Source organism: Hemiscyllium ocellatum, chromosome 15, assembly GCF_020745735.1.
Source record: "Hemiscyllium ocellatum isolate sHemOce1 chromosome 15, sHemOce1.pat.X.cur, whole genome shotgun sequence".
In the NCBI taxonomy this organism is placed as follows: Eukaryota; Metazoa; Chordata; class Chondrichthyes; order Orectolobiformes; family Hemiscylliidae; genus Hemiscyllium; species Hemiscyllium ocellatum.
The window spans coordinates 68,051,664-68,076,700 of record NC_083415.1 but is presented as its reverse complement, the minus strand read 5'-3'; the positions used below and the strand labels follow the sequence as shown (position 1 = coordinate 68,076,700).

The window sequence follows — 25,037 nt, the reverse complement described above, 5'->3', positions numbered from 1 at the left end:
TCCAAAAACCACTTTGAATCTACAACCTTCAGTCTTGGGCCCTCCAGTCGAAACCGGAGCCTGTATGGGTCAAGCTGACTTGGATCAGACCTTACTGGTCTTTCTGGATTAAGTGCAATTTGGACAACACAAGAAAAGTGACTTTTGTCGGACTTGAACTTTGTCACCACGATGGTGCACTGTGACCTTGAAGGGAACTGGATGGACAACACTCGTGTCACCGACGGCCAGCAAACTGGACTGGGCTGGCCGTGGCTGCAACAGACTGGAAATGAGCAGGTTTGTCCAGGTCATGAGGACTAAGACAAGGTTGAATTCATGATGAACTGTGTCATTACAGTTAAGTTACTCTGAGGAGTCCAAAGTTGTTTCCACCACATTGATTACACAATTTGAATTCAGTTAAATAAAAAGTTTATTCAGCAAAAGTGACCATGAAAACAATCCATTGCCATGAAAACCCAAGAGATTCACTAATGTCCTTTAGGGAAAAAATTCTACCATCCTTACCTGGCCTGGCCTACATGTGACTCCAGGCCTACATGTGACTCCAGACCTACAGCAATGTAGTTAGCTCTTAACCAGGCCCTCTGAAATGGCTGAGTAAATCTCTGTTGTGTTTTAAATAAAATACGTCATTGTGATTTAAGAAGACAGCCCACCTTCTGAACAGCAATTAAAAAAGGGCAACAAATGTTGATCGAGCCGGTGATGCTCCTTTCTGGTTAAATAACTCAAAACAACAGAGGCCATGCTTTGGGATCGTGCCAGCCTTTGGCTCCCTGATCCAGAACGAGGGATCTGGGCCATTCATGTTACAGATCAACTTTTATTTGGGGACAGAATCTAAGTCGATGCAATTGATTTCTGAAAACCATCAGCTCATCTTAAAATACTTTGCCTGAGGTTTACAGAACACTGGTGGAAGAGAACACCAGTAGTTCTATCCATCGTAGCTCCTCCCAGCTGTCAGGTTTGTTTCTGTGTATTCTAACTGGATCAGTCTCTGTGATGAATAGCTGTAGTTTGGCGAGTTTCGTTTTGCTGAGTTCAGGAAGTTCCAGGTCTGCCCCTGTATAGTTGGATTTTCCCAATTTCTGCCAAACGGGTGATGACATTCATCTCGAAGGTTGCATTATGTACTCCTGTTACACGGAATGCTCCACCTAACCGATTATTTTCCCAATAGTGGTGCCAGTTGCCTTGCCTGTCCCAACCATAGCCAAATACCGATAGCTGTTGGTTAGAATATGGTTAGTTAATAACGATAGGATCCTTTCAACCTTTGTACTTTGGGCATTTCTCTGAAGAGGGAGCAGCAGAGGCCAGCATAGTCACAGGCACCTTCTGTCCCGACAGCTGTAACAAAGATGATCAGAGACAACTTCCTTACTCCAAACTGTGACCTTTATCATAGAGTAACAACAAGAGATATTAACCAATGGACTCCGGTTGAGTGACCGTACTAAAGGCATCAAATATAAAAAAAAAGCATTTTGCAAAATGCATTTCAAGGAATCAAATATCTCGCTGCTTCAAATCTTTAACAGTCATGAAGCAATTTCACTTACTGCACTGGGACCATGGCTTTGGCTCTCATCCAGAGATTCCCAATCCCACAATGTATCTCAAAAATAACAAAGTTTTTATTTATAATGTGATCTATCAGAACAAACATGACAGGCCATTCAGCCCAAGTAGTCTCTGCTGGAGTTTATGCTCCATCCAGCCTGACCCCTATTACATAAGTGAGGACTGCAGATGCTGGAAATTAGTGTGGTGCTGGAAAAGCACAACAAGTCAAACAGCATCTGAGGAGCAGGAGAATTGATGTTTCGGGCAGAAGCCTCTCATTATTCCTGATGAAGGGCTTATGACCGAAACGTCGATTTTCCTGCTCCTCAGATGCTGCCTGACCTGCTGTGCTTTTCCAGCACCACACTCTCCATTCAGCCCCTCAAGTCTCTCTGCCATTCAATGAGACCATGGCTGATCTGATTATTCTCCACTTTCCTGCCTTTTCCCCAAAACCCTCGTTCTGTGGTAAGGAATTCCATTGATTTACTAGGATCAGAGAGAGGAAATCCTTCCTCAACTGTTTTAAATGTATGACCCCTTACTGTGAGATTCCACCATCTGGTCTTTGTTTCTCCTTATGGGGGAGACTGCTTTTTCACACCTATCCTGTCAAATCTTCGAAGAATCATGTAGTTTTCAATGAGGTTTCCCCTTTCATTCTTCTAAACTGCAATGAATACAGACCAAACCTACTGAACAGCTCCTCAAGACACTCCCTCCATTCCCAGAAACAACCTCGTGAACCCTCTTAGACTGTCTCCAGTGTAAGGACCCCAACTGTTCTCAGTATTCCAGCTGTGCTCTGACTAGTGCCTTGTATAGCTCTAGTAAAACCTCTCTAGCTCCATACTCCATCTCTGTGAAATAAAGGCCAATATTCCATTTGCATTCCTCCTTACCTGATGAACTCGATTATTAGCTTTTCATAATTTATAAAGAAGAATATCCAAATCCCTCTGTTCCATAGCTTTCTGCAGTCATTGTCCATTTAATAATATTCACTTCCTGTATTCTTGCTGCCAAAGTGCATAACCTCACAGTTACCTACATTTCCTCCATCTGCCAAGTTTTGCCCACTTGCTTAACCTGTCTCTATCTCTCTCCAGATTCTTTATGTCATCCTCACCAATTGCCTCCCTACCATGGTGGCACTGTGGTTAGCATTGCTGCCTCACAGCGCCAGAGACCCAGGTTCAATTCCCGCCTCAGGCGACTGTGTGGAGTTTGTACATTCTCCGTGTGTCTGCGTGGGTTTCCTCTCTCAATCCAATAAATGTGCAGATCAGGTGAATTGGCCAGGATTTCTCCCCAGCTTTGGTCCTCAAGAGAAGGGTGTTTGATGAAACAAAGAAGCGTCTCAGAGACTTAAACATCCAGTATTCCTCGCGTTACCCAGCGACGCTGCGTTTTAGCCACGAAGGATCCATCTATAACTTTGGATCGCCGGAGAAGGCCAAAGAATTTTGGACTCTCTTAAATAGATTGTAAGTATTAATCTGTGTGGTTAATGATGGTGTTTTGTCCCCCGGCACACCCTTTCAAATTTATAACTGAAGCATTCTCCAAACTGATGGCTTTTGGGGCTCGTTACACAATTATAGGAGGAGATTTTAACTGTATTATGGACCTGGAGGTAGACAGAGTACCCGAGAGTACTGTGAGTATATCTCCTAGATCCAGACAATTGGCGGATTTGAATAAGGAGCTAAGATTAGTAGATGTGTGGAGGTGCCTTCACCCGCAAGGCAGAGATCTTTCTTGTTATTCTAATCCACATAAGTGTCACATTTGATTTGATATGTTTTTTGCTCCCTCTACCTTTCTGAATTCCATACTATCCTGCAAAATAGGTAATGTAATAATTTCTGATCATGCTGCAATGTAAATGGAAACCAAGACTAGGAACAATGAAACGACCCCCCCGACATTGGCGTATGGATTCTTTTTTAATGAAGGATAGTAAATTCGTAAAATATTTTTCTCAAGATTTCAAAACCATTTTGGAAATTAACTCAGGTACGGCCAGTAACCAGTCGGTGATGTGGGAGACCATTAAGGCTGATGCGCGAGGTCTGATCATTTCATATTCAGCGACTCAGAAACAACAAAAGGGAGAACAACAGCGTCTACCCGAGGCTCTGAGCAGCTGAGACAGCGTACATTGACAGGCCCTCTGTTGCTAAATTACAAAGGATTACAGTCCTTAGGACAGCGCTGAATACCGCACTTACCCAAACAGCAAAGAGGGAAATATTATTTGCAAAGCAAAGATTATATGAATAGATATAATCTGGTAGATACCTAGCATTTCAGGCAAGGAAAATAAAGGTCCCTCAAGCTATCACATTCATTAGAGAACATGCTGATACTTTAACTCATGATCATAAAGGGATCAACACAATCTTCAGAGAGTTTTACTCTGATTTGTATAAATCGCAGGATTGTGAAGGCAGAGCTAAGAAGATGGAGTCCTTTTTTAAAAGCCTGGCCTTTCTGCACTTAACCCCGGAACAGGTGTCAGTCCTGAATGCTCCCCTGACAACCCAGGAGGTACTTGACACAATCAGGCAGCTTCAGAGCAGTAAAGCACCTGGCCCAGATGGATTCCAGGTTGAATTCTACAAAGAGTTTACAGGAGTACGAGCTGGTCCACTTATAGACATGTATAATTGCTCATATGGTCAGGGCTGTCTCCCCCCCTCGTTGACAGAAGGGAATATTTCTCTCGTTCTCAAAAAAGGAAAGGCCCCAGAAGATTGCGCATCATACAGATCAATATCTTTGTTAAATGTAGATTTTAAAATTCTTTCTAAAACATTAGCATTGAGGTTGGAGAGGGTATTGCCATATATCATAAAAGAGGACTACACGGGGTTTATCAAGGGCCGTAGATCATCTAATAATATTAGAAGGGTTTTGAATGTGATTTAAGTTTGTCATCAGGAAAGAATACCGGGAATAGTAGTTTGGTTTGATGCGGAGAAGGTATTTGACCGGGTTGAATGGTCATACCTGTTTTACACACTGGAAAAGTTTGGTGTCAGAGAGGTATTCACTAAATGGGTCTCAATATTGTATAATGACTCCAAAGCGACCATGATTACCAATGGCTTAGGCTCGGATAGCTTCAGTGTGGGTAGGGGCTGCCGTCAGGGATGTCCTCCTACCATTGTTATTTACGATAATAATTGAGCCACTAACGGAAGCTATACGGGCCGATTCTAATATAATGACTCCGAGGGTTGGCACGGGTAAACATAAAATTACCCTTTATGCAGATGATGTTCTCCTTTTTCTTAGTAACCCTTTGATGTCTGTGCCCCGTCTGATCCAAGTTATTAATATATTTAGTGCATTCTCAGGTTACAAATTAATTTCTCAAAATCGGAGGCCTTATTGAACAGATCTCATTTTCCCTTTTGGTGGTCTCTGGAGGGTTTTTTAATATTTAGGTATTTTTATTACCCCAATATGTGGCCATTTGTATAAAGTCAATTTTGTGCTGAAAGAGGTCTCCATTATGTAGTCCAAATTTCTGGTGTAACTGTTCAGAAGACACCATAACCTCCTCATCGAACAGATCCCCTAAACAGGAACTTCCCCAGGATCTCCAGGAGTATTGGAGAGGATAAGGCAAGACCTTCAACATTGGGGGAATCTTCCAATATCTTGGTTAGGCAGAATAGCTCTAATTAAATGCATATTTTGCCCTGTCTCTTATACCCAATGAGAATGCTCCCTGTGATGCTACCCGAGGCCAGCACTGCGCAAACTATACGGTTGGCTTAGTTCTTTCATCTGGAATCATAGACGGCCCCTTATTAAGTTAAGGAAGCTGCAGTTTCTACAAGGTAAAAACAATGACTGCAGATGCTGGAAACCAGATTCTAGATCAGAGTGGTGCTGGAAAAGCACAGCAGGTCAGGCAGCATCCGAGAAGCAGGAAAACCGACGTTTCAGGCAAAAGCCCTTCATCAGGAATAGAGGCAGGAAGCTGCAGGTGGAGAGATAAATGAGAGGGGGGTGGGGGTGGGGAGAAAGTAGCATAGAGTACAATAGGTGAGGGAGGGTGGGGATGGAGGTGATAGGTCAGTGAGGAGGGTGGAGTGGATAGGTAGAAAGGAAGATAGGAAGGTAGAACAGGTCATGAGAGCAGTGCTGAGCTGGAAGTTTGGAGCTGGGGTGAGGTGGGGAGAGGGTAAATGAGGAAACTGGTGAAGTCCACATTGATGCTGTGGGGTTGAAGTGTTCCGTGGTGGAAGATGAAGCAAGGGAAGGGCTGGATTTTCCAGACTTTACAAAGTATCAGCTGAGTTCTCTATTAAGCTACATAGCTGATTGGGTCTCGTGTGACCCACAATCAATCTGGGTGGACATCGAGGCCTCTCAAGCAAAGTCTCTCCTATTTTTACATAAAATGAAAGTCTTTATGGACCATTGCAAAAACCCTATTGTATTAAATATTATTAAAGCATGGAAGTTAATGCAGCAAAATGAGGGTAACTCACTAAAAAACCTCCCCTTATACCCTATAGTGAGAGCATCGGTTTTCAACCAGGGCTCACAGATACCACATTTAAATCCTGGTGGTCCTGGGGTATTTCCTGTTTAGGGGATCTGTTCGATGAGGAAGTTGATGTCTTCTGAACAGTTACACCAGAAATTTGGACTACCTAATGAAGACCTCTATCAGTACTTCCAAATTCGAGATTACATACAGAAGAAGACTGCGTTATTAGATTGCTCTTATAAATCAGATAGGGAACGAAGAGTGTTGTGCTAATGGGTTTACCCTCAGTCAGCACTCTCCATCATTCACATCATAACCAAGTTTCAGAAGACATGGAAAGATTGTTTAAAACATGGAATCAGGAGTTGGGGTTGGAAATCTCTTCAGAAATGTGGGACGACATCTAGGAAAATGCCAGAAAGATTTCTATCCTTAATAGAACCCAAGCTATTCAGTTAAAGATACTCCATATGACTCATATAGTACCAGAACGATTGGCAAAATTTAGGGCAGGAGCATCTCCAATGTGTCCTAAATGTAAAACAGAGGTGGGCGCTCTCTCACGCTGCTTATGGACATGTCATAAGATCCGCAAATACTGGGTCAGAGTAGCAAATGCTCTGACAGAAATCTTGGGAGCGGAAATTAGGGTGGATCCAGTGTCTCTTCTCCTGGGCCTTTCGAGGCTGCCCTTCCCTGGATGTGCACGGGAGGAAATTATTTTCAATTCTCTCCTTTTGTGCAAGGAGAAATACCTCAGTAAAGTGGGTAGCTGAGGGCCCTTCAGGACTTCCGAATTGGAATAGGTTGGTTATATGTATTCCCCTTGACTTCCTTACAAACATGGTGCACCAGAAAACGGAATTATTTTATAAAATATGGCAGCCCTTTCTGAACTACATAGAGACAGATATTTCAGCCATTTTGTCAAGGGCTTTTATCTCGTTGTGGTTCTGGCTGGTCCGGGGCCCCCGGGGGGAGGAATCCCGTACAAATACGAGTTTATTATGACTTGATGTTAATTTGTTCTGAGCACGTACCTCATTATTTAATTATTATGTTATCTTTATTTTATTATACGTTCTGGTTAGTTGTAGGTTAGATTAGTAGTTAGTTGAGTTTTTTTTAATCTTTTCTCTTTGTTTACTATGTTTTGTCTATTATTTATTTAATATTTAATTGTACATTAATGTTTGTATTTGTGTGTATTATTTTGTAAGTTTGTAATAATATGTTATAAAAAATTTTCTTTTTTTTTCAATAAAAATATCTATCAAAAAAATGCTCTGCTATTTATAACAGACTCTAACATCTCCCAGTGACAATAAGTAACCTGTAATACCCTGTTTAATGTCTCCTTTTTATTTAAATAAAGGTGTGACATTGTTGTTTTTTAATCTTTGGGAACTGTTCCAGAATCTAAGGATTGTTTGAAGAGTACAGCTGTCTGTGTTCCCACTCCGTTAGAACCTGCAACATTTTAATGATTTCTACACAGTCACACTTCAGTTTGCTTTCCTGTCAGCCCTTTCCTGATATTTATGCCCCGTACTTTGATTTATTTTATCTTATATTTATGGTCTCCAGTTTTGGAATTCCCCTACAAGTTAACACATCTCTATCTTTATTCCATTAACAGCCAATCAATTATAAAGATCTCTATCAGCTTGAGAGAAAAGAATTTTTGATCCTGATCTTTCTAAAGTGTTTCATGGCTAATGTCTGACTTTTTTTCCCTTTGCTAGCAATGAGTAGCTCTTAAAATCACTGACTTGTTAAAAAATAGATGTACCTGTCATTGTACAAGATGGATTATACAAGCTGCCCTGCAGTAATTCACCAAGGTCCCTGCAACAGTCAGCTTCCAAACCCATGACCACTTCCAACTAGAAGGACAAGGGCAGCAGGTACATGGGAACACCACCCTTGCAAGTTCCCCTCCAAGGCACTCATCATCCTGACTTGGAAATCTATCGCCGTTCCCTCACTGTCACTGGGTCAAAATCCTGGAATCCCAACCCCCTCCCCAAGTGCGTTGTGGGTCTCCCTACAGCACATGGACTGCAGCAGTTTAAGAAAGCAGCTCACCCCCACCTTCCCAAGGGGCAACTGTATCCCTGCTGTAGGACTCTATTATTCTATAACTAGGGATGGGCAATAAATGCTAGTCCAGGCAGAGACACCCACATCCCATGAATAACATTTTGAGAAGGTCTATGTGAAGTTCCTCCAGGAGAAGTGCATCACCAAGTGAATGGGAAAATAAAATTAGTTGCATGCTACCTATAGGCAAGACTTTTGGAAAGCTATTGTCAGTTAACTCACTACTCTTCAAACACTCTCCTTCAAACCTGTGTTCCTCAGAACCTGAAACATTAACTGTTTCTTTCTGCACAGATGCTGCCCAATGTGCTGAGTATTTCCCAGCATTTTTGATTTTATTTCAATGGCAAAGCACTCACAGGGCAGTTTGCTGCTCAGCTTGAACCAGGTTAATCAAAACAATCCAGCCACTGTCAGCACGAGCAGATCAATCATACTTGAGGTTTTTCGGCCTTTACCTGATCACAGATGTGAAGCCCAAAGATAAGAGCCAGCATCCCAGTGGATGGGTACTTCCCATAATGTTCAGTCCATTTGTCATGGACATATTTGAAGAAGACTGGATGAAAGATGATGACCTGGTGAGAGAGTGATGTGGGAAATAATTACCTGCTGTTGAACAACATGAGTGATCGCAGAGAAAACATTCACAGGAGAACAATCTGAACATCTGATGATCCTGGTCACTGTCAGTTTCTGTACACACATCACACACTGTATTCTCTCACACACACATAGTGTTCACACTCACATCTCACACTATACTCTCACACTGTTCACACACACACACACATACTGTGTTCACACACACACAGTTCACACACACATACTGTGTTCACACTCACACATACTGTGTTCACACACACACATACACACACTGTTCACACACACATCACACAATGTACTCTCAGTGTTCACACTCACATCTCACACTGTACTCTCACACTGTTCACACTCACACACATACTGTACTCACACACACAGTGTTCACACTCACACATACTGTGTTCACACTCTCACACATATACTGTACTCACACACACAGTGTTCACACTCACATCACACACTGTACTCTCACATACAGTGGTCACACTCACACACATATGCTATACTCCTACACACACACACATACGTGCACACAATTTATTTTGATAAATGTATACTTGCATATGCACATTTTCTCACACCTCTACACCCGAGACTGATACACCTCAATCATGTGGAAATGGTGTATGTTTAAAATCTGATTGAAGATTTGTAGCTCGGGTATCCGTTGTTGTGGTTCTGCTCGCCAAGCTGGAAGTTTTTGCTGCAAACGTTTCGTTCCCTGGCTAGGGAACATCATCAGTGCTGTTGGAGCCTCGTGTGAAGCGCTGCTTTGATGTTTCTTCCAGTATTTATATTGGTTTGTTCTTGCCGCTTCCGGGTGTCAGTTTCAGCTGCAGTGATTTGTATGTGGGGTCCAGGTCAATGTGTCTGTTGATGGAGTTTGGGGATGAATGCCATGCTTCTAGGAATTCTCTGGCTGTTCTCTGTCTGGCTTGTCCTATGATAGTGGTGTTTTCCCAGTCAAATTCATGTTGCTGGTTGTCTGAGTGTATGGCTACTAGAGATAGCTGGTCGTGTCGTTTTGTGGCTAGCTGATGTTCATGGATGCGGATTGTTAGCTGTCTTCCTGTTTGTCCTATATAGTGTTTTGTGCAGTCCTTGCATGGTATTTTGTAAACTACGTTAGTTTGGCTCATGCTGGGTATTGGGTCCTTTGTTCTAGTGAGTTGTTGTCTGAGCGTGGATGTTGGCTTGTGTGCTGTTATGAGTCCTAAGGGTCGCAGTAGTCTGGCTGTCAGTTCTGAGACGCTCCTGACGTATGGAAGAGTGGCTAATCCTTTTGGTTGTGGCATGTCCTCGTTCCTCGGTCTATCTCTTAGGCATCTGGTGATAAAGTTGCGTGGGTATCCGTTTTTGGCGAATACCTTGTATAGATGTTCCTCTTCCTCTTTTCGCAGTTCTGGTGTACTGCAGTGTGTTGTGGCCCTTTTGAATAGTGTCCTGATGCAGCTTCGTTTGTGTGTGTTGGGGTGGTTACTTTCATAGTTTAAGACTTGGTCTGTGTGTGTTGGTTTCCTGTGTACCCTTGTGGTGAATTCTCCGTTGGGTGTTCTCTCTACTAACACGTCTAGGAATGGGAGTTGGCTATCCTTTTCCTCTTCTCGTGTGAATCGGATTCCTGTGAGTGTGGCGTTGATGATTCGGTGTGTTTTTTCTATATCTGTGTTTTTGATGATTACAAAGGTGTCATCCACATATCTGATCCAGAGTTTGGGTTGGATTTGTGGTAGGGCTGTATGTTCTAATACCATGCAAGGACTGCACAAAACACTATATAGGACAAACAGGAAGACAGCTAACAATCCGCATCCATGAACATCAGCTAGCCACAAAACGACACGACGAGCTATCTCTAGTAGCCATACACTCAGACAACCAGCAACATGAATTTGACTGGGAAAACACCACTATCATAGGACAAGCCAGACAGAGAACAGCCAGAGAATTCCTAGAAGCATGGCATTCATCCCCAAACTCCATCAACAGACACATTGACTTGGACCCCATATACAAATCACTGCAGCTGAAACTGACACCCGGAAGCGGCAAGAACAAACCAATATAAATACCGGAAGAAACATCAAAGCAGCGCTTCACACGAGGCTCCAACAGCACTGATGATGTTCCCTAGCCAGGGAACGAAACGTTTGCAGCAAAAACTTCCAGCTCGGCGAGCAGAACCACAACAATGGTGTATGTCTCTACTACAATAACATCTCACCTTGTCGCGATCAGCAGTAATGGGACCTTTCAGTTTCCTGAACATCCTGGAAAGGGAGAAACACAAGAGAGAGGTTTCCTGTCTGTGTAACAGAGGAATGTGGTCAGACAGCAACAGGCAGGCAAGAGGACATCCGAGAGGGACCTACACCTAGGAAATACCTAGAGAAAAAACCCCAGAAAAAAAACCCCAGAAAACACAGCAGGAGCAAAACCAGGAAGCGTGGCTTCAGACCAACTGGGGGTCGATTGGACCATTCAGAACTGTGAAGTCTACATCAAAGATGCTCCTGTCATCAACCTCAGTCATTTGGATGTGAAATGCCTTTGGAAACAGACCTAAAGATAACTGGATAAAGTCGCAAAGGGTAAATGAAATGTACTTGGCTATGGGAGAGGGACAGGGATGGTGGATTTATTGATTTATTTATGGAGTGGGAAGGCTCCTATAGTGGTGAATCATTCTCTGATTCTCAAATGTGTTGACAGAAGGAGGGAGGTGGAACTTAAAGAGAGAGCAAAGATTGTGTGCAGCATCACCTGAAGACTGCAAGGAAAACTTGTATTTATATAGCACCTTTCATAGCCTCAGAATGTCTCAAAACATTTCTCAGACAATGGAGTCCATTTAAATGTCAGAAACTTGGTGACCAATCTGAGCACTGCCGGATCCCATACACCAACCTGCTAGTTCCCAGATGATTTGCCTATTTGGTGTTGTTGGTGGATTGGCCAGAATAACTGGTAACCGCACACCTCCCCTTCAAAAGGCGGTTTGGTGTTGGGGGTGGTTGTGTCAAGATCTTATCTGAAAGCAACTCCTCATGTTGCAGCAGTATTCTCTCTATTGTGCATTGGAGGGTCAGCCTAAGAATTTTGTGTTCGGGTCCCAGAGTGGGATTTGAATGGATTGACTCAAAACCAAGAATTCAGCCACTGACATGAGCTGGCACCGCAGTGGGGGGCTCAGAAGCCGAGTTGGGATGGGATGTTGGATATCATGCAGAAAGCCACAGAGTGCTGAGGGTCTGTGTTGATTGTGGAAACACTGGTTTATCCAGGAGACAGTGACCAGCTATCAGATACAATCAGACAGACAGAGTCATAGGGATGTACAGCATGGAAACAGACCCTTCGGTCCAACCCGTCCATACTGACCAGATATCCCAACCCAATCTAGTCCCACCTGCCAGCACCCGGCCCGTATCCCTCCAAACCCTTCCTATTCATATACCCATCCAAATGCCTCTTAAATGTTGCAATTGTACCAGCCTCCACCACTTCTTCTGGCAGTTCATTCCATACACATACCACCCTCTGTGTGAAAAAGTTGCCCCTTAGGTATCTTTTGTATCTTTCCCCTCTCTCCCTAAACCTTTTATACAAACCAGCAATTCAATGGTCACTCAGAGTTTCGTCTTTTTTAATTCTACATTTTCTCTGGTTAACTAAGTTTAAATTCCCAGCTGTATGGCGTGATATGAATATTTCCCCAGGTATCAGCTTCAGCTACATGACATAACCACTCTACCATCGATGCCATTTCATTCCATTATCTTCATCTGTTTTTAAACTTAAAGCCATGACATTCATCTGCGTCTAAATGAAGATGGAGATGACAAGTCCCACCCACAAACAGCAGTAATTAACTGAGGAATCCTTTCACAATCGTGGATTAGGTTCTTCTCAGGTTGTGTTTTACTTACAGAAAGAAGTTTCTGTTCAGCAGGACATTCTCTACCCACAGCAGGTCCAGAGGTTTAAATGGGACCAGTACCAGATGAACATTGGCTCCCAGGTCCTTTGCACTCTCTGGGTACATGAAGTGGTGGGTGGTTTTCTTGCCCACATCCAACTCATATCCCTTGGTCACTGCCCTGTTCATTCTAAGTAGAAAAACCAAAATGTTACTGCCGTGGACTAATTCACATAGATTCAAAAGCGGTCCTTTGTCAAAACACAGAAACGCAGAAAATCGTGCAGAAGTTGACCATTCAGCCCTTTGAGTCTGTTCCCCCATTTAATATCATCACAGCTGATTATCCAACTCTGTCCCCTGTTCCCACTTTCTCCCAATACATTTTGATCTCTTAAGCCCTGAGAATGATAGCTGATTCTTTCTTGGAAGCATTCAATATTTTGACCTCAATCCCTTTCTGTGGCAGAAAATTCCACAGACTCGTCATCGCAGGGTGAAGAATTTAAGTAAAATTTAAGGAATGGCACAGTGTCTCAGTGGTTAGTACTGCTGCCTCACAGTACCAGGGTCCCAGGTTCAATTCCAGCCTCGGGTGACTGTCTGTGTGGAGGTTGCACATTCTCCCTGTGTCTGCGTGGGTTTGCTCAGGTTTCCTCCCACCGTACCAAAGATATGTACGTTAGGTGGATTATTCATGGTATATTGTCCTACTTTGTCCAGGGTTGTGCATACTAAGTGGGTTAGCCATGGGAAAAGCCCCACACTGGGTCACAAGGTGGGGCATGGGATGCTCTTCAGAGAGTTGGTCCAGACTTGCTGGGCTCAATGACCTCTATCTGCACTGAAGGATTCTGTGAAAATGTTTAAGGTACACCGGATAATGACTGGCCAGCACTTGGGATTACTACCTATTAACATCTCAAATTCCATAACGTTCAGCATGGAGCATAACCTACTTTATGACAGTAACAGGTCATAATGATGTACTCAAATCACCCCGCACTGCACTATTTGTGGCTAATGGATCGGTGATTCACTTCAGCAGAAGATTCTTCATTCCACTCAGTAAATGAACAATTTCATGGCCTGTCAAAGGAGCCCACAGACTTGCTGAAAACATGTTTCCCCTTGTCCAGACAATATGCGCAGGGTAATCGGAGTTTGTAAAAAACAACACTAACAACCAATTTGGGCTCATCAGTCAGGTTCACTGTGTAGCATGCCGTCATCTACTGGAAAGAACAATTACATACACAAAGAACAAAAACTGCTGAAGATCACAACGGGTCAGGCACCCCTCATGGAGAGAGGGCAAGTTAACATCTTGAGTCTTCAGCTCTGATGAAGTCATCTCGACTCAAAACGCTAGCTTACTCTCCATGGATGCTACCTGACCTGCTGTGATCTCCAGCATTTACTGGTTTCTGTACAGATTCCAGCATCAGCTGTAACTTGCTCCTATTTACATACACAGCTTCTGTATCAACTCAACAAACTAGATTGCTAGTCGCTAGTTCATTTCTTAGGGTAACGTCTTAACCAATCAGATTCAACCTTTCTGAAGTTCAGCAGCTAATAGCAATGAGTGTATTAATGAGTGTATTCTCTTTGCAAACACCTCTAACAATCAGATTCCACTTGCTAACCAATCAGCATTCTCCTTTCATGCAGTAGTAATGTTGGTTTTCCCCTCGAATAGATATTCTTGCAAAATGTCCTGATAAGTGCAGGATAAAAGCCTCAACAAAATGTGTCTTTATTTTAGTAATACTTATGATCTGGGCAAAAAAAAATAATTATAACCCCATTGTATTTCATTGAGGAATGAGCTCAGCAGTTCCCCTTCACCAGGTTACACCCAGCACATGTGACAAAGCAGATTCAATTAACTTCTGCTCAATTGGCCAAATCCAGGACAGAGGATTTATCAGGGGCAGGAAGAGATGAGCCACAATAATTTAAAATTAAACAAAAACATCTCTTCCACTTTCCACCACCATTCTGGCCTACTGGGAGATTCCGGGGAGTCTGTTGTAGGACAGGATATTCCCTGCCCTTCAGTATTTCAGAACAATGCTGGGTTTTTACCAGGTTTGAGCTGGCCTTCAGGCTAACCCAGGGCATAGATGTTGAAAATCACTGGAAAATGGAAACATCAGGAAAGTGCCTTTCTTGTGATGGAGCTAGGAATTTTTGGAATGCCACTCTCACTGTATTGTTGTACAAAGTGAGTTAAAAGTGCTGCTGATAGAATTTAAAACTCGCCTTATTACATAGTCCTGAGAGTCAATCAGCTGCCCATAGCTTGATCCTTTGAGGTTCCCAGAATTTCCAACAATGGCACATCTCCGGCAATGACAGGAACGGCTATTCTCTACAGAATTAAACTTCGGCATAGTCTCAAAAAGTCTGCTGTACATCATCCTCATCTTCGGGCGCCGAGACTGTAATCCCTGAGGAGAGAAACAGCAACTGCAGCTGTTAGAAAAACATCAGGATCAGAGCAGGTCAAAGGTTAGAATCAGGGTCAGAGCAGGTCAAAGGTTAGAATCAAGGTCAGAGCAGGTCAAAATTTGGGACCAGAGTTAGGGCAGGTCAGTGCTGGGATCAGGGGTCACCATGGGTCAGATTGTGGATCTGGGGAGGATCAGGGTCAAAGGGAATGGAGCTGACGTGGAATTGGGGATGGTTTAGAGTCAGGTCAGTGTAACGTGGGATTGTAAGCTGACAGAGGCCAATGAGCACAGGGAGAGCTGGAATGCAGGTTGGTGGCAGGTTACAGAAGAGGATCTGGAGGAGATGACCGGGAGAGGTTTGAGCTGGAGGCAACAAGAGAATATCTGAGGGTTCAGCAGCTGATTGGCTGAGACCGGCCCAATAACAAGAGTCAGAAATAGCAGTTTTTCAAATGATACAAATTATGAAATTTACAAAAAGCTGAATAACAACAAAAGGTTTCTCAGAATTAAATCCGATTCCAAATCCAGTTAACCCCGATAATATCAAAGAGAATTGTCTGAATATGATCAAGTGGTTAGGCCCCCTGTACCTGAGGAACTGACGTTAAGAATTCCTGCCACTGAATGTGGTGCTTTCATAACAAACCAAAGCACCCACCTTAATCCACTCCATTTTCCTTTCTCCCAGTTGCCTCCAACTCATCCCCTGCAACAAACCATCCACTTGTCCACTCCCAGAGATTGCTCCCCCCACACTGTTAGCTAATGTTACTGAGGATTCCATGCTCAGAGACTAACACAGCACGAGTCTAACCACTGCCTACACTCACCATGGAGCTGCCAAAACCGGGGTGATAATTGGGTCACAACTTCAAGATTGTCAGCAAGAGAGGCTAGGGGTACGATGAGGAGAAATGTCTTTACTCAGAGAGTTGTGAGGATTTGGAATATGCTCCTGGGAGAGTGGGAGAGGAGGATTCTACAAGAAATTTCAAAAGGAGCTGGAAGTATATTTGGAAGTGATGAAGTCAGAGGGTTGTGGAGGTGGGGCTGGAGAGTGGGACTAGCTGGGTAGCTCTTTCGGGACTAGGACAACCATGATGGGCTGAATGGCCTCTTGCTGTGCAGTAACATTCTATGATGCTGTGATAAATTTGAGGAACATTGCACTAGCACATGTCTCCAGGAGATGGTGAGGAAATTGTCAGAGGCCTTGCCTTCACCAGCTTTATATTTAAAATGGGACCATTGACACTCTGAGACATTGCAATCTGATACAGACAGAACCCTCCCCCATTTCCCATCAATCAGTACTTTATCCAAAAATTCAGCATTTGGGTTGGAGAATCCTTCTGAGAAGAGTGTCACTCTGTGCCCGAGAACATTAAAACACCGACAACAAGAAAGCCACACAGGTCATACGCCTTCTGTCTGGATCAGGAAGTGGCTGGGGTTAGAGCAATGAAAACTTCCATGACTGGTGACGACAGAAATTTGTGGGCAGCAACATTGGAGCCTGATCGCCGGGAGCTCATTGGCCAGGGGTTAGGATAAGAATCTGAATCAAGCTTGTATCAGCAGCACCTGTCAAGACGCACTGATACGTCAAGAACTGTCAAGACATTTTAGGCACCGTGAAAGTAATCAAGACCTGTCAAAATATGTGTTTATTTTAATCAATGTGAGTGCTTTGGTCAATAAAATATCATGAGTGACAAAGAACTTTAAATAATAGAGCTTTGTTCCTTTCCTATGGTTGGGTACTTGAGGGATACACCAATGAGTTGGCATGTAGATGTTGTGAGGGGCACATTAAACTGGCGATAGGGGTCAGGGGAGTGAGTGGATTGAGGGAGAGTGAGGGCTGGAGGAATATTTTGTTCTTTCGTTTGGATTTTTACTTATGGTGGAAGGTCGTTTCACTTTTCACCCAGACCTCCTCAGTAACTGACAGCTCTTCCTGTGTCACCCGATCTGACCCCTAGATCAGCTCCATGAACCCTCCCACACCCCCATTCCCACCCAGAAAGTATCAGCAGCTTCTTCTGAAAAGTCAGGTTGGAGGGGTTGTGTCTGCGCACATGACCCAGAAATAGGAACTTGGTCTGGAGTCTCCGCAAAAGGAACATACTTGTTTTAGATTAGATTCCCTACAGTGTGGAAACAGGCCCTTCAGCCCAACAAGTCCACACTGACCCTCTGAGAGTAACCCACCCAGACTAATTTCCCTCTGACGAATGCACCTTACACTATGGGCAATTTAGCATGGCCAATTCACCTGACCTGCACATCTTTTAGTCTGTGGGAGGAAACCGGAGCACTCGGAGGAAACCCACGCAGACACAGGGAGAATGCGCAAACTCCACACAGTCGCCTGATGCTGGAATCGAACCCTGGGACCCTGGTGCTGTGAGGCAGCAGTACTAACCACTGAGCCACTGTGCCATTTTATTCTATTTTATAACCAACCTGTTCAGAGAAGGTACCACACACCTCTGAGGTAGGTGGGACTTGCACCCAGGCCTCCTGGTAAAGAGGAAGGGGCAGTACCACTGCACCACAAGAAAAGGGAACACACTTCGTTCCCTGTTTTAATGTCCCTCATTTGAAAATAAAACACAATAATTAACATAAAACAAAACAATAAAACACAATAATTGCTTCACTGAGCTCTCAGCTTTACCCCCCCCCCCTCCTTCTGACAGTAACAGATGGGAAAAAGGATAAATGCTAATGGTGCCCATGAAACCCAAAGGACAAGAATAATGGGAGCACCACTCCCTGCACGATCCCCTCCGATCCACTCACCATCCTGACTTGGAAATATCCAACTGTCCCTTCACTGTCCCTGGGTCAGAATCCTGGAACTACCTTAGGAGCAGCTTCACAGAGCACAGTGCATCGTGCCACACCAACACTTTCAGGGATTGTTAGGGATTGGCCACAAAATTCCATGTTTAAAAATTCCGTGTTTAAAAACAATTCTGGATTGACTTACCAACCACCACAGGAGGATGTCGTGAGGGATCTTTTCATTGCTGCTGGTCAATTGTGGCTGAATACTTGAATTAAACCGCACATCAAACCAATGGGAAATACCACGGTCTGAAATACAGGTCTCACAGCTACAGGCTTTGTTTACACACACAGCTCCTTCCTTCACCAGACTGTGACTGTAGATAAAGTATAACAGAAGTACAAAACAACAGATGACAAGGAAAACTTTTATCTTTTTGCAAAACTTCCTTGAATTATAGGCCATGTTGCAGCTCAGCTGAGAATCTTTCCGCTCCTGCTTGTCTGGAAGGCGTGGACAATGTTAAAATCCAGTTCAATACCGAGGGAACCATGACCTTCGATGGTCTTTATCATCCTTCAACACCATTCTGAACTGAAAATGTTTAACATATAAGACAGTAGTTTAGTCAAATTTGATCATTTACAAAGTGATGATTTAGCTCACAATAAGGAAACACCACCTCTATGTCACTCTCCTTCCTGCCTGAGAAATATTTCACTAAAGTTTCAACATCAACCACTCAGATAGTCCATGATCTCAAATGAATAGTAAAGCAGGCTCGAAGGGCAGAATGGTCTACTTATTCCTCTAGGTCTAAGGTTCCAGTGCTACCAAAAAGCAGTGTGGCTGCACCTCCAGGACTGCAGGGATCAAGAATGCAGCTCACCATCATCATCTCTGGGGCAATGAGGCACGGACAATACAATACTAGCTCAGCTTTGCTAACAGCAAGTCTGATCATCTCAGAATGTACCTATTTAGAACAATTACATCTCGTAACCTTAGAAACAGTCTTAGTGCATCAAACTCCACCTCAGCCGCTATTTAATGTACTTTCTGTGTTACTCCAACCTGCCTCACTATCTAATAGAGGCTGCTACAGCTCACTGTGAACCACGGGGCACCAGTATTATTGGCCAAAAACAATAAATGACAGGTAGTTCACACTGTCTAAACAGTTTTTAGGCACAGCTTCTGTCTCTCTCTCTCTCGAAGGAGATATTCCTCTATAGTAGAAAAGCTTCTCTTACACAATGAACTCTCAATGTTCCTGCTGACCCTCCTGTAGATTAAGAGCAATGGAAACTTTCTAGCATTCATTCACAGAACGAGAACATTGCTGGTCAGTGATTATTGCCCATCCCAGAGGGCAGTAAAGAGTCCACCACATCGTTGTGGGTCTGGAGTCACGTGTAGGCCAGACTGGGTAAGGATGGCAGTTTCCTTCCTGAAATGATATTAGTGACCCAGATGGGCTTTACCAACAATTGACAGTGTCATCATTAGACTCTTAATTCCAGATTTTTACTGAATCTCACCTGCCATGGTGGGATTTGAACCCGGGTCTCCACAACACTCCCTGGGTCACTGGATTAACAGTCAGTGATAACACAACTCAGCCGGATCTCCCTATTTCAGAGTCAGCCAAAAGAGGTTACACCCATGTCCTGGCTGGACATTTGTGTTTCTGGTAGTAACACAAAGCCAAGCTCAATGATACTTTAGGGTAAAAAAATGAGGTCTGCAGCTGCTGGAGATCAGAGCTGAAAATGTGTTGCTGGTTAAAGCATCAGGATGAAGGGATTATGCCCGAAACGTCGAATTTCCTGTTCCTTGGATGCTGCCTAACCTGCTGTGCTTTAACCAGCAACACATTTTCATCAATGATACTTTACTCAGTGATAGGCAGCTCCTGAGAAACTCTCCCAGTCAGATTCAGAGAGGGGGAACCACAGGCAGTCGTGTGTCCTCCTACCTCTGAGAGCTGCTCCCCTCAATACCCAGCTTGAGACTGTGGCGAAACGGTTTCGGAGGCAGAGAATAGCAGAAAAGCTTCAGCAAAAACCAGTTAGCAGATGATTGGAGATTGTTGCCGGAAGATATAAGACCAAAGCCATTGGAACGTAACCAGTAAACAGTCTCACTTCCTTCCTGCTCAAAGCTAACTCAGTGGGTTCACTGCTGAGGAACAGGGTGCGCGCACACATTCCTTGATTCACAAAAACCTGTGTAGAATTCCCAGCACAGAAACAGGCCATTCAGCCCATTTTCTACATACTGCTGTCTGTATCCTACATGAGCCTCCTCCCACTGCACATCATCTCTGTCCATCAGCAGATTCTTCTCTGTGCAAGCACAGCATGGTCAGGAAGGAGCGATCACATCCAGAGTGAGACACAGCCCGAGAGAGACCGAAGCCCAGGTTTGGGGCCTAGCACTGACATCACAAGAAAATCAGGAGCCCATTGGTTGGGGACAGCTGCTAACTTGACAATTGATGATAGGTTACTTTCAGGTGAAAGTAAATAGAGGAAATATTTACAGGCAACAAACTAAAAGGCCACTATGAAATTTTTAAAAATCAAATTAAGAACTAAGTAATTAAAACAGGGAGGCCAGATCAGGCCACGTGTCGTACCCTGCATGATGTGAGAGATGGTGAACCCCATTGGAGTTCAGAGTGACCCCATCTGGAAGAAGTGCTGAGTGCCTGAGGAACTCTGGCTCCAAGTGCATGAGCTGCAGTCTAAGCATCGAACTCTGCCGCACATCAGGGAGGGGGAAGAGTTACTTGGACGCTGTGTTTCAGGAGGCAGTTACATCTCTTACATTAACTACCTCAAATCCAGTCAGTGATCAGGGACAGGAGGCTGCGACTACCAGCCAAGCAGGTAGAGGGATCCAGGAGGGAATGCTGAAGGAGCCTCAGCTCTTGAGCTTGTCTGAGCTTGAGGTTTGAGATTCTTGCCCCGTGTGGGTGAGAGTAGGGACTGTCGGGAGGATGAACAAACTGACCGTAGCAACATCATACAGGGAGTCATTCAAGAGGTGGGAGAAAAGAGAAATGATTTTGTGGTCAGGGAGAGTATAGTCAGGGGAATAGGCACTGTTCTCTGTGGCCAGGATCGAGAGTCCCAAATGCTGTGCTGCCTTCTTAGTGCCCGGGTTCAGGATATCTGATCTGGGCAGCAGAGGATCTTGGAGTGGGAGGGGGAAGATCCTGTTGTGGACCATGTAGGTACCAATGATATTGGCAGGAAGAGGAAAAAGATTCTGCTGAGGGAATATGAGCAGCTCAGACTAAATTAAAAAGCCGAACCAGAAAGGTAATTGTTGCTGGGTTACTACCTGCACCACAAACAAATTGGCGCAGGGTCAACAAGATTAAAGAGGTAAATGTGTGGCTCAAAGATTGGTGTGGGAGAAATGGGTTTGAAGTACTGGGGAAGGAGGGACCTGTTCTGATAGGATGGGCTCCATCTGAATCAGAGTCCTGGCAAATCAAATAAATAGGGCTGTGAATAGGGCTTTAAACGAAAGGGTGGGGAGGATGGAAGGTTGCTTTCAGTTGCATTGAGGGTATTTAAAACTGATATAGATAGTTTCTTAATTGGTACGGGGATCAAAGGTCATGGGGAACATGCAGGAGAATGGGGTTAGGAAACGTATCCGCCACAATCGAATGGCAGAGCAGACTGAATGGGCCGAATGGCCTAATTCTGTTCCTGTAGCTTATGGAATTATAGTCTCTCCTCCTCAGGTTTATCCAGTTTACTTTAAATTATCAACACTACACAAGCCTACAGGAATGAGTTCCACATTCTCCCCACTCCCTGGGGAATAGCTTCCTCCCGAATTCCCAGCTGGATTTGCCGCTGTCTGTCTTATTTTTATATAGCCCTTGTTCTGGTCTCACCCACAAAAGGAAGCATCCTCTCGACTTGGTCCCTTCCTCAATCTGAATGAAGGTACTCCTCAATCCTGCCCTCTCTGAAGATAAATCCTAGTCTTCTGCTTCTCTATATTGCTGCTATTTATCATGGTGTTAGTTTTCTTCATCTTTTCTCTACCTTCTCTGGTGCCTCTATATTGGGAAATTGAATACAGAATTGTTACAACACAGGAGGCCATTTGGCCCATTGAACCTAAAATGGCACTTCAAACCAGCATCATTACTCAGTGCCAATTCCTGCCTTTCTCATATAACTTTGCAAACTATTACTCTCCAAATGGGTGGCACGGTGGCACAGTGGTTAGCACTGCTGCCTCACAGCGCCAGAGACCCAGGTTCAATTCCCGCCTCAGGCGACTGCCTGTGTGGAGTTTGCACGTTCTCCCCATGTCTGCGTGGGTTTCCTCCGGGTGCTCCAGTTTCCTCCCACAGTCCAAAGATGTGCAGGGTCAGGTGAATTGGCCATGCTAAATTGCCCGTAGTGTTAGGTGTAGGGGAATGGGTCTGGGTGGGTTGTTCTTCGGAGGGTTGGTGTGGACTTGTTGGGCCGAAGGGCCTGTTTCCACACTGTAGGGAATCTAATCTAAATAACCATCGAATAGCCTGTTGAATGTCTCCATTGAATCTGCCTCCACGACATTTCCAGGCGGTATATCCCAGACACTAACTACTCGCTAAATGCAAGTGGTCTTTTTCCTCATTTTGCATCTTGTGTCCTCTCATCCTTGTTCCTTTTACAAGTGGGAACAGTTTCTCCCGAACTATCCAGTCCAGTTATAGAGTCATACAGCACAGTAACTCCTCCACGTCAACCAGATATCCTTTGTAACCTCATCCAGTCCCATTTGCCAGCACTTGCCCAGATCCCTCTAAATCCCTCCTATTCATGTCCCCATCCAGATGCCTTTTAAATGTTGTCATTGTACCAGCCCCCACCACTTCCTCTGGCAGCCCAATCCACTCATGATTTTGACAATCTCTATCAAATTCCCTGTCAGCCTTCTCCCCAACAATCAATCCGCATTGTCGAATTTCCCCATTCCTAGAACCATTCTTGTAAATACTAGTTTAATAATTTCTGTGCTTTGGAACTTTATTTTCAAACTTTCCTTCCCTGGAGTTCCAGCAGTGACATGGTCAGCACAGACAATGGCACACAGCTCCACGTCGATGGAGGGTAAAATAACTGTGGGATCACATGTTCGTTAAGTAGTAGTTCATATATTGGCAGCACTTCATTAAAGCTGGTAATTACACATTCACCCCAGAGCAGTTTAAGGGGCTGGGAGGGGGTCACTGTCAGATGGGGGATGGGGGATGGAGTGGTCAGTCTGTTGTGACAACAGAGGCCCCAAGATGATGAGGCTGAGAACTGGGGATCTGCTTCAGACCAGTCCAGACCAGCCCAGACCAGACCAGACCAGCCCAGACCAGACCAGCCCAACCCAGCCCAGACCAGACTAGCCCAACCCAGTCCAGACCAGACCAGACCAGCCCAACCCAGCCCAGTCCAGCCCAGCCCAGCCCAGTCCAGACCAGCCCAGCCCAGACCAGCCCAGACCAGTCCAGACCAGACCAGACCAGACCAGTCCAGACCAGTCCAGACCAGTCCAGACCAGACCAGACCAGTCCAGACCAGTCCAGACCAGACCAGTCCAACCCAGCACCCTTCCCATCCCGCCCAGCCTGGCTACACAGCCAACCCTGTCTGTCCCACCAGGCTGACCTGGACACAGTGTGTATCTGCAGCCAGGAACCTGCCAAATCGGTTTCACTAATCCCCGACTTGTCCTGGATATATGCTGAGCTCAGCCTCACACCCTGTAAGACTGCGACAAAAGTAAATGTTTCCTCTTCTGTTTTCCCACTTTGTACCTTTTTAAATTCATTCATGGGTTTCACGGGATGGGCCAGCACCTATTATCCAGAGGCAGTTAAGGGTCTGCTGTGGGTCTGGAGTCTCGTGTAGGCCTCACTAGGTAACCATGGCAGTTTCTTTCCAACAATTAACAATAGTTAAATGGTCATCATCAGAAAAGCTTTTTATTCCAGATTTTTACTGAATTTGAATGTTACCTTTGGCCATGGTGGGGTTTTAACCCATGTCCCAGATCACAAACCTGTGCTTCAGGATTACTCACCCAGTGACATTATCACCACACCAGGCCACACTCCCCCTCAACCCTTAACAGCTTGGACTCAATGATCACAATGAGCTCCATTCGCCCCTCCCCACCATCACCCAGGTGTAGGGGCTGCTCTCACCTAGCTCTGTCCCTACCTGTCTCATTGCAACATACAATCGTCCCTTCCTATTCCCACTCTGGTGTCCTACATGTGTCTATCCTTGATCCTTCTATTTCTCATCCATACCCTGCGTATTGAACACATCACACAAACACACAGTGATCAGTTTCATGGGTACTCAGCTTGCCACTCCCACTTTACATTTCACTATTGTTGCTAAATTATCAGGTTGTTTGACATCCAGAACTGAGAAGAATTTCCCACCAATTGGCAAGACTGACATTGCTTCCCAAACAACAACTACCTGGCACCTGCTTTAGACCAAACCCATCAGTCCACCATCTCATTTGACCGAGATGAACTCTCAATAGCAAAACCATGTCATCATCAAGTCCAACAATTTCCAATAACCTCAGCCAACAAGTAAAGAATGAGCCCTGGATCATGCTCAGCAGGGGGGGGGGGCACATGACAGACAATGGCATCCCAATTCAATAAAATCGGGAATGAGAATCTAACGAAAGGTGATCATTGCTGACTCTCAGAAAGATTGGTTCACTAATATCCTTCAGGGAAGGAAATCTGCCTTCCTTACCTGGTCTGGCCTACACATGATTCCAGACCCACAGAAATGAGGTTCACCCACAATTACCCTCTAGAATTTTAACTTTGATTCATTCATGGGATGTGGGTGCCTCTCGCTGGGCTAGCATTTACAGGAATTATCCATCCCTACACTGAGAAAGTGAGCTGCCTTCTTGACCCGCTGCAGTCCATGTGTTGTGGGTTGACCCTTAGGGAGGGAATTCCAGGATTTTGACCCAGTGATAGTGAAGGAACAGCAACATATTTCCAAATCA

At 44.6% G+C, this 25,037-nt stretch overlaps 1 protein-coding gene across 1 annotated transcript; it reads right to left on the bottom strand.

The window, feature by feature from the left end:
* Positions 1–418: 418 nt before the first annotated feature.
* Positions 419–20,102, bottom strand: st3gal8 (ST3 beta-galactoside alpha-2,3-sialyltransferase 8). The gene is made up of 7 exons (XM_060836202.1): positions 19,954–20,102; positions 18,177–18,351; positions 14,985–15,172; positions 12,727–12,906; positions 11,022–11,067; positions 8,650–8,769; positions 419–1,236 (listed from the first exon to the last, which is right to left on the bottom strand). Exons 3-7 carry the CDS (start codon positions 15,146–15,148, stop codon positions 1,051–1,053), a joined length of 696 nt encoding a protein of 231 aa, XP_060692185.1. The 5' UTR covers positions 15,149–15,172; positions 18,177–18,351; positions 19,954–20,102; the 3' UTR covers positions 419–1,050.
* Positions 20,103–25,037: the final 4,935 nt, after the last annotated feature.